This window comes from Lasioglossum baleicum, chromosome 2, assembly GCF_051020765.1.
Source record: "Lasioglossum baleicum chromosome 2, iyLasBale1, whole genome shotgun sequence".
NCBI lineage: Eukaryota > Metazoa > Arthropoda > Insecta > Hymenoptera > Halictidae > Lasioglossum > Lasioglossum baleicum.
The window spans coordinates 8,852,718-8,863,879 of NC_134930.1; the positions used below are offsets into that span (position 1 = coordinate 8,852,718).

The 11,162-nt window shown below is 39.3% G+C and overlaps 1 protein-coding gene across 1 annotated transcript in view; it reads left to right on the forward strand.

Moving 5' to 3' along the window:
• The window catches only part of LOC143216265 (trypsin-4-like), a 28,821-nt gene extending 21,877 nt beyond the window's left edge, over positions 1–6,944 (forward strand). Inside the window, exon 5 of the mRNA XM_076439156.1 lies at positions 6,651–6,944. Within this exon, the coding sequence (XP_076295271.1) occupies positions 6,651–6,806 (156 nt within the window). The 3' untranslated portion in view covers positions 6,807–6,944. The remainder of the gene's footprint in view (positions 1–6,650) is intronic.
• Positions 6,945–11,162: the final 4,218 nt, after the last annotated feature.

Consider the following 11,162-nt stretch of genomic DNA (forward strand, 5'->3'; position numbering starts at 1 on the left):
ACCTAAACAGCCCGTTGCTTATGGGCTTCGATGTCAGACGCAACCGTTTCGCGAACAATGAGCGACCTGACACCCAAAAACGGGCCGCTAATGTGTCTGACGGCCGCGTAAACGGGGAGTTTCCCAATTTGATGTGTCGGCAAAGTGATCATTAGGAAGATAGATGGCTCCGCACAATATGCGCTTGCTATTGAAAACTGGCTGCGCCGGACCTTGGAGGTGTGGGCGTTCTATTCGTAAAATATTAGTCTCTACTTTATGGCCATAAACAAACAGCAAGCTGTTGATGGGAATTTGAAAACTTCTTTCGAGAGAGTACAGGTAACCCTCCTATAACACGGTAGATAGGTCCCTAAAATGCCGTGTTGTGTGAAACCGTGTTATATGAGTCCCAGAGCCAGCACAAAAAGGGGGGTCACGTTCCGAGAACCTATAAAAAACAAACATTTTTTTGTGTGTTGTACAGGGTGTAACAAATTTTAGTGTCATGGTTTTGGCAGATGGTTGTACACCTTCGGATCGGTGGAGATTTGTTAAAAGAAATTGCCGCAAAATTGACTTTGACCTTGAAATTCAATTTTTTATGCTTGTATCGGGTTCTACTCACCATGGAGACCAAACTTGTCAAAGGAAGCATAGGTCGGAACTCAACCGTTCTCTTATAAAATAATGTTAAATGTTTTAACGTCGTCTTCCGTTCCTTGAGTTGAGAACCATCATGGTTCATGGCTGTTAACAATAGTCCTTAAACGGCGGCTTCGATTTGGCCACCATTATTTTGCAAACGGAACGTTTCAAACGGATCGATCTAGGCCACTATCGCCTTCAAAAGTCCTATTTTTCCGTTTACGAGGCGTAATTATGCATTATTCGGCAGCGTAATTTGCATTATTTGGAAGCATACAACTGCGCATGTAGCCATTCGTAGCGTTTTTAAATCAAAATTCAAAGATAAAATTAAGATATTTATTCATAGGTTTATTGAGTAACATGATAAGTCACCTAAAAAATGGCAAAAAGTAGTAGAAGTGAATGGAAAATATGTTAATGAACAAATCTATGTAAAAATATCCTAATTTTATCTTCGAGTTTTAATCTAAAACCGCTACGAACTTTCGTTCCAACCCAATATTTTCATTAATCTGTGACTGTGAATAATGCATATTACGCCTCATAAACGTAAAAATAGGACTTTCGAGGGTGATCGCGGCCTAGATTAATCCTTTATCTAGCGCGTTTGTCTACTGAAAAACCCCTTCTTTGCATTATCGAGAACTGAGAACGCGCATCCCGCACCCTTGCAATTCTGGCAACGAGTCTACCACCTTAAATAAAATAGGTGTGCCATCTTATTGTCGCGAAGTAGGGGTGTGCGAGATTCCCGAACATGTTCGGGATTCCCGTAAAATATCCGGGATTCTTGAAAATATCCGAGATTCCCGAGAATTTTCGGAATTCCCGAGTATGCGCAGGATTCCGAGATGATTCGGGATTTCCGAAAATATATGGGATCCCGCGACGATTCGGGATTCCGAAAGACTCGGGATTCCGTCCCGATCCCGCGAGAAATTGCCGTCCCGACCGGGATCTGGCACACCCCTATCGCGAAGTGTATAATCGGGCACTCAGTAAAATTTCGTTCACATAAACGGAGGTCGAGTGTCCTTTAAAACGAATGATAATTGTTTCTTTCGATTCTTGGTTAATGCAAGAGCAATACGATACCTTAATCTCAATCATTTTCGAGGTTTCTTACAATTTTGTTCGATCGAGTAAGTACATACAACGTTCAATCAAAATGCCGCCATTGAGACGCGGGCGCGGCGGTTCTGCTCAACCGTGTACACAATCGAATTACCTACCGTATTGTTTGTGCATACAGTAATGGCATGCTAGGCCGTCGAACGTTGTTTCGTTAAAAGGCATAAAAAGCTGAGATTAAACTCGAAGGATATAGCGTTTGACGCTCAGATTGAATCGGTTCTATTTGCAGGCTCTTGGGACTTCCGTCGATCATTCAACGCGCGCTCATTCATTATTGAACATTCAATTCCGTCTCGTCCGGGGAAATCGTCTTTGTTCCTCGTTCTTTCATCGACGCGTCAAAATTCCGACCTTTGGGTACATAACGCGGGAGCGGGAGCGCAAAAATAAAAAGAAAACGAAGAAAAGCGTACGAAACGAATGGATTTGGTGGCTCGTTAACGGGAGGGTGGAGGGGGGCGGCTGATTGTCTTTTACGCGTGCACGCCGCGCCGCGCCGCGCCGCGACCGCTCTTGTCCCGTCCTGTGATTCAATGGCGATTCGAAACGCTTCCGCGGCTAATTCCGTCTGTCGATTGCACCCAATAAGCGGACAATAAACTCCACCAACCGACTCGAGAACCCGATTGCAACCCTGCCCCCACACCCCCAAAAACTGTCTGACGTTCGCCGATAAATCATGCGCGGCGCCCCTTCTCGCGCGAATTCGCTCGCGCTCTCGGCGAACCAACCGAACCGGCAAATTTATATGAACGATAATTAACGTGTAAAACGAACGACAAACAGCTGGGGTACGCTTTCAATCAAGGAATATTCGGGGTAATTTAAATCATCGTAAATTTGTCGCGAGCCTCCGTCGCTTCGAGCTGCTCGTTCCAACATCCCCTGCGCATTGTGCTTGGGACTGTTATAATTCTTCTTTAATTGCAGCTATGACACGGATTCGTGGGATGATTCTTAATTGCTGTGCAATATTTTAGGGGATCTTCGAAGTTGCACCTTTGTAACATCACTGGACCCAACGCTCATGCTCACATCACACTCGCGCGCATTCTTGCACGTTACAGGATATGTGACAAACTTCCATCAATTTTATTTTTTAATATTTTCTTATGTTGTATGAGCTTTTGAGGGCCACCAATCTTTTTTTTTGCATTCAGAATACATCATTCTTCCATAAAATGCTTATACGTAATATTATTTCATGATAAATTAGGAATGATATTAAAATGAAGTACAATCAGCATGTCGCGCGTCGATACATCAAACGAATTCTTGGGAAGGGAAAATAAATCAGCAGGGTTCTCTTCGCCGAGGCTGTCAATTATTTCCAAAAGAGCGTTAGAATTGCTTCCAGGGAGCGGTCTGGAAAATTCCAATTAGTTTTCCTCTCTTAAAGCGCGGATCGTATTCAGAAATCGTATATTCGAATCGCCAGCAGCGCGTTCGCCCGATTTCAAAAGGCGGGCCGGGCCGAGTTATATGACTTTCGGGGGGAATTGTATTTTCCGTGCGAAAATTGGGCAAAAATGGTATTGGAATCTATTGCTGGCCCGGAGAACCGATAGGGTATCGCTCTTTACGCGGCACCGTCGAATTTATAGTTATTATTATACGATGGAGTGCGTTGAAATCTCCGTGCATTGTGATAATTTTCCATTATGCGCCGTGAATAGTGCTCAATATCCATTCAACCGCTGATACACATTGAGTTGCTGATAACGCAGAGCATCATTTGTGTTATGTCTTACGCGACAATAGTGTCCTTAACGCTGTTAACTACTGATAGGTATTTATCCTGTAATCAATCGTTACAAAAATAATCAATTTAACCTTCGTGATTTTCAATTTGAGCACCTTAACACATTACCGATCGATTATTGCATAATTTTGAAAAATCTGTGGTACATAGCTAGACACTTTTTAATGGAAGAAGGTTCCATTAATAGTAACAGCAATTTTCGTTGTGAACTAACAAGTCATCGTCCATAACGTCATCTAACAGTTTCATTTAAGATTGCAATGTAAAAGAAAATTTCTATGATTTCTTTTGATACAGCACAACTATTTAAAATCCTATTAATTGGCTTCCGGTAGGTAAAGTGTTAAGTATATTTCTTATTATTGATAATAAAAAACTGTTAAACGGAAGCAACAATTTTTCCTGGAGTCAGTTTTCGAAAGATGACGATCGATGTTCCTTTTTCAATGTTGTATTTATTTGACGATATTTCAATGTTATATTATTTTCGTTACCGTCACGCGTTAGACAAGACTGAAGGCATCCAGCGACTTATAATAACAGACTCGCATCAATACAATGTCACCACTTCCAACCCATACAAGATGGCGGCTTGCCACCTCCTGCAATCGCGTAGTAGTGGGCGGTAACGGTTTAATATTTTGTTGTTAGCCCAGGGAGTTCCAACTTATAGCTCGCAAGAGAGAGCTATTCGAGGCACCTTTCCCGCTTAGGTTGTTAGGATCGTTCGTAGCTATAAGAATAGCTACATGCGCAGTTGTATGCTTTCAAATAATGCAAACTACGCCTCGTAATCGAAAAAATAGGATTTTTGAAGCAGATAGCGCCTTAGATCAATCTTTTATCAAGCGTTTTTGATTAATGAAAAACCCCGTATTTGTATTATCGAGAAATGGGAAGGCGAATCCCACACCCTTGCAATCCTGGAAACGAGTCTACTCCCTTATATATTATATATATAAATTCAATAATACATTCCAATCTACAAAAGAAAAACTGTTCCTATATCGGAAAAAAAGTTATTATGAATATTATGTAAATTACGAAAAGAGGTGACATCAAAGTATTTTTTGTCCCGGATTTGCTGGCGGACTCGTCAGTAGAGCCCAGCAAATCCTGTCTCAATTCTTGATACAATTATGTATCCCAGATCTGCTTGTGGACATTCGGTAAGACCAAGCAGATCCTGCCGTAGGCGCGACTCTGTTAACCCTTTCGAAGTATGTAATTCCAAAAAACTCTCAGTTAACCAGCAGTCTTCAATGCATCTTAAAAATGCAATTAATCATGGAAGGATTGATCAGGTGTTTCTCTCTATATTAAAAAATCTTTAAAAATCGTTTGACACATTCTGTTTTGTGGCGTCAGGATACTGCTTTCGATATTCCATCACAGTTTGTAGTATATGTATGTTATATTGTTGTTCCTCTTCGTTTCTTGATAAAATTTTATGATAATCCTCCATTAGTTTAACGCCCTGTTCGGCGGTGTCATTGACCACCTTCAGTCCTTGAACTATGTTCATTGAATTGAACATTGAATTGAATATTGAACAGAGTTGAAGTACTGAAGGTGGCCAATGACACAGAAAGCAGTATCCTGACGCCACAAAACAGAATTTGTCAAACGATTTTTAAAGATTTTTTAATATAGAGAGAAACACCTGATCAATCCCTCCATGATTGATTACGTTTTTGAGACGCATTGAAGACTACTTGTTAACTGAGAGTTTTTTGGAATTACTTCGAAAGGGTTAACACAGTCGTGTCTAGGGCAGGTTCTGCTTGGTCTTACCGAATGTCCACAAGCAGATCTGGGATAAATAATTGTATCGATCTATTTTTTCGTTTACGAGGCGTAATTTGTATTATTCGGCAGCATGTAGCTATGAAAATAGCTACATGCGCAATTGTATGCTTCCGAATAATGCAAATTACGCCCCTTAATATCTCTGTTAGTTATGTATATATGAAAAAACTCTTCAAAAAAAAGTTTTAGTATGTAAGGAGGTGAGAGAAGAAGACTAGCATCAGAGAAAAAAATTTGTCAAGGTCATTTTTTCAAGTTTTCAAGGTCACGGTTGTTTTCTCTATTAACAATGATGCTATATATGGATTCTTACAGAGAAAAAAAAGACAAATTCAACGATATATTCCAACGTATATTTATGTCAAGATTTAAAAAAAAATTTCAAATTTGTTGCGCGGCAGTTTCCCATGATCCAATCGGTCCCAAATTTTTTCCAGATCATTTTCTCAACAGTTGTCATAATTCTGCGGGTTGTGCGGGAAAAATTTTTGCAAAATAATTTGCATCAAGTATAGCTAAGGTCCACCCTAGTCTATACTCCCTTAATTAACACTTTACCTACCAGAAGCCTAGTACCGAGGCACAGCTGTTCGTGCCAGGGTCAATTCTGACCCCACACGTATATTCACAACTACATTCACTATCGCTCGAGCTCCCCACCATAAATCACGCAACGCACACATCGAAAAGACTCCTCTGGCCTCTGTGCTTACCATAAGCGGCTACGTCACATTTCGTCAATGTGTGCGGCACCGCTGTAGGGGTCAATGTGACCGGCACGGTCTTCGGAGGGTTAAAAGGATTTTCAATAATTGTGCATGTACCAAAAGAAAGCATAGAAATTTTCTGTTACATTGCAATCTTAAATGGAACTATTAGATGACGTTATTGAGGGTGACGTTATTGAGTTCACAATGAAAATTGCTGTTGCTACTGAAGGTTCAATTAAAAATTGTTTAACCATGTAACACAGATTTTTCAAAATTATGCAATAATCACCGGTCGGTAATGTGTTAAATTAAAAAAGTTACAAAATTACTAACCGTTTGTCACAGCTCCAACATAATCAGAGCGCACGCATTCATTAGCATTGACGTCGTGACGACGCAGTATCGTTAGTAGCGTGACACAGTTTTTATTCGAGAAAAGGGGGGCACGATGACCGGTAGCGTTACGGCCGAATAATTGGCTTCGGGTAACGCGGGAACACAATCGGGCGACGTGATCCTCTTTTCGAATCAGCGATGCATTAGCAAATCAGCGTGAGCGGTGCTGCGTGTAATCACTGAAACTGTCAACCCTCGTCTACTTGCAGGGTGATCCAGGTGCTCCACTGATGGAAGGCCAGACGCTGATTGGCGTTCTATCCTATGGATTAGGGTGTAAAACTATGATACATCCGGGTGTGTACACCCGTGTCAGCAGTTATGCTGCGTGGATCTCGGCGAATTCCGGCATCCACTATACATGAGATGATATTCGCGAAACTACAATGTCAACACTGCTAACCTTTACCAAGAATGCTATCGCGCGTGCGGCACAGCGCCGCGCCGCTTCGAGCGGAGCGGAAAAGTTTCCGCACGTCCGCGTCCCTCCTACCGATGCCAAAACGCACTCGTAACTTTACAAATTTGTCGAACGTTGCAAAGGACTCTATAGAAATATAATGGAGCCGGGAAAAGAGAATTCCACCTATTCCCAACGCACGAACGAGTTCCTGCCGCCATATTACGCCCGGCATTTTATTTTTCTTGACGCAGTTCACCTTTTATATGCATTCCCTCGCCGCGCCGACGCACAGTGAACTGGAAACCCGCTTTTCCTGGCCAAAATTATTATAGAGCTATTTCAAGGTTATAGTATAGCATATCAGATGGTTGAATTGGTCTCGACACCAGCTAGAATATTACGAAGTCCAGTTTTTAATATCTAAGAAATCGAGGTATTCCACCTTTTTCGTAAAAAATTTGTTTTAATTTGTAGAGAGGTAAACACTGATCAACTATTGTTGGAAACACTTTTCCGCCAGAACATTGAAAATGTCTGAAAAATCGTACTATGGCACTATGTTGCTACTCCTGCGAAATTAAAAATACGTTTGTATGGATTTATTTTCGACGAAAACGCGCCATTAACGTAACTAACATAAATAAAATAATATGTATTCAAACCAAAACGATAACTGAAACCTATAAAAATCCAGTTCTAGAACTTTCGACATCTGTTTCTTAAAATTTATAGAACTTCAAAAGTTGCAAGTAGCTGCACTTGAAATTTGCATGTTGCTCTTCATAATTACCTGAACTTTCATAAGAAACAAGTCCCCCGTCTACCATTGTTAAACATTCGTTCACCACCCTTCTCAAAATTTATAATATATTGTTATAAACATTGTGGAAATTGTACATGGATTAAGTATTGGTGTCGAACTACTTAAACAATGAAAATATTTAAAAATCGTGACCTTTACTTTTTCTTTCGCAATTGAGACCACTAAAAATTAAATAAAAATTATTTACAAACAAATTCAAGCCGTTTTTAAAAGACATACGAATTCTTTTTACACTGACTTTACTAATACAATACATTCAATACCAAACATTAATTCAAACCTTTTATTTCATGATCTATATTGTATGTATACATAGTTATGTAGTTCTTAGGATAAATGGTTTCACATTGAAATGACTAATATTTCGGCTGTTGTAGCTTTGATGTATACAAACATTTTTTCACAATATCCGAAAAACGAGTTTCCGGCCTACTATGCAACGGAAGCGTTTTAACGGATTTCTGTCGCGCGCTGTTCTCAACGGGAATAAATGTTATTATGCTGGGAGAGGGGAATGTGCAGAACACGGTTTTCAATGCGTTGCAAACAATTTTTTAATGTATTGGTTAGCGGCAAACGAAATATAACTTGTCTGTAATAGATTTTAAGATGATTGTGTATGCAAATAAAGGCAACAAAAAATGATTTTCTTCGACAAGCATTGTTTTTCTGTCCATCGTTCTATTGTTTCTTATATGAATTTCGAATAAAGAGACTGCAGATCTTTTTATGCAAAATAAGAATGTTCTGTGTCAATTATAAGAAACAGGGGTTAAATCAAAATTATGTTTTCTCTTTCGTAAATTAATTTTATTTTCGCTTTCGTAAATAAGAAATGAAATAGTACAAGAATATCCTTAAATTTTTCTGAAGTTTTCACTATGTTATATTTCAATCGTGCTTATTATAATCGTTATTATAAATTCATAGAACCATCACTAGGGTGAACCTTATTTTTCAACTATGATATCTTGAACACGACGCCCTCTAAACTTGTTCTGTTTCATGGTAAAATGATATACAGTGAGAGCCACGAAAGTATTCAAACGCCCTTTAAAACAGAATAACTTTCTTATAACTGTACCAAATTACCTGATTTCTTATAATCGATTAGAAGCATTGGTTTACGCAAGGATATGAAACAAAGATTTTCAAAAAATCTAGGTGCACGGTAGTGCACCAGCCAAGTTCTCGCACTACCTCCTTTTACACGAAACAACTTAGCCGTTTTTTTAGAGGCTTATAACTCGGCACTGGAGGCAGATGGAGAGATGTAATTTCGTACACTTGTTAAATGCTGTCATGTCTCAATATTGACAAAACATTAATCTTCCAATATTAGTAGGTTCCGAGATATAGGACCTCAATAATCGCTAAATTTGTCACTGACTGACTGACTGACAGATCATCAAAACCTTTTGGGTACTTCCCATTGACCTACAAGCTTGAAATTTGGTACATAGGTCCACCATAACAAACACTCAAAAGAATAATTATCAAAGTTTGAAATTTTACACCTTAAAGGGGTTGTATTAAAAAAAACATTACGAAATAGGTACGTAGGATAGAACACAGCAGCGTAACATACATAAGTATACGTTTTATTAGCTTCGAAGTCGCAACAAATACTGATGAAAAAAACAATCGCTCTAACGTACACAAAAGAAACTGCACCGAGGATCGTCTATAGCGGCGGGGGGCAAACGGATCCGAGCGGCGCCGTCATAGTGTTAATCTTCGATACATTGAATTTGGATTTTGTCTTGCAGATTAGAAAACGATTTTTTTCTTTGATACCTACTTGATAATTGATGAAATTTCAACAAAAATTGATGAAATCCCAACAAAAACATCCTGTAAACAGGAGCCAAGTTCCTATGGCCGTAAAAAGTTGTGAGATCGAACAAAATACGGCCAAGTTCGTTAGCTTAGAAATACCTCTTGCAATACTGAAAAAAAACGTTTGTAAAAATTAGTTTAAAAGAACTCTATTTAATTTTTAAAGAGTTACATAGAGGGCTAAATTATTCAAACTTGGCCGTTACTTTTTAAACCAATGGCCATAAAAGATGTTAAGTAGCGGCCAAGTTTGAATAATTTAGCCTTCCATGTAACTCTTTAAAAATTAAATAGCGTTCTTTTAAACTAATTTTTACAAACGTTTTTTTCAGTATTGCAAGAGGTATTTCTAAACTAACGAACTTGGCCGTATTTTGTTTGATCTCACAACTTTTTACGGCCATAGGAACTTGGCTCCTGTTTACAGGATTTTTTTGTTGGGATTATAATTTACAAGGTTACATGCAAAAATAAAAAAGACATTTTTTAAAACTGCACGTGGATCCTATGAGTCTTCGTATTAAATTGTATCATAAAGTTATGAGAGTTCAAAGATCGGATCATTTTCGGCCACAATTTAGTTATCCTTAATTTTGTGGACAAGTGTATTATCACTAGGGGTGTGCGAGATTCCCGAAAATGTTTGGGATTCCCGAAAATATCCGAGATTCCCGACAATGTACGGGATATATTAGGTCGGAAAGAAAGTTCGTACGGTTTTTGTTATTTTGATTTTATAATGAACTTTCTTTCCAACCTAATAGAATAATATTTGGGATTCCCGAAAGTATCGTTATCCACAATTACTTTCTGCAATATTACTAACATAAACATTCCCGACTAATAAGATATGTAATCTTCGAGAATACAATGGCTTTCAGATTCTTGTAATTATTGGAAGTATAGAGAAATTTCAAAATGTCGGGAATCACAGATATTTTCGGGATTCCGTCCCAATCCCGCGAGAAGTTCCCGTCCCGACCGGGATCTCGCACACCCCTAATTATCACCTTTTGTCTGTATCTAAATATTTTGCATCGTTTCTGGATTAATTCAGTTACCTAGTCGCTGAGATATTGCGGTGGTCCATATCAGATACAGTTACGCTAATGTAAATAATGTAGCTCATCGTTTTACTATACGACCACAGATTTAAGACATGTACACATTAACACACGCTAATACAAGTTTGTAACAGTTCGTGATACAAAAATCCAGCCCCGAATAAGTCGACGAATCTGTAACCGATACGTTCTCCAACGTAGAAATTCCAGTGCAAAAAACGACGAGCCGCGTTTCGGGGCGCATAAAATTTGCGACAGCATTTGGATAGCCTCGTACGAATTTACAATATGCACGCTGGGACCCCAAAAGGATTATCGATTATCCGGTTAATTAGCGGTTTCGTCGGCTCGTACTTTACTGCGACCCGGTGACTCATTTCCGCGAACGGCAAAAACTGGCTGTCGGCGATTTCGCGCTCGTTCATTAGCAAACTAATAGTATCTTTGCGCTCGGTAAATGCGCGGATAAATATCTGGTAGTCCCGATGAGAAATAACCGGCTCAATTATAGGACCACTTGTTACGCTCATACATTAGAAGCCGTGTGCCGCTCGTTTTAAACGAGTCGTTTATCGACCCGCCTACGTCGCGT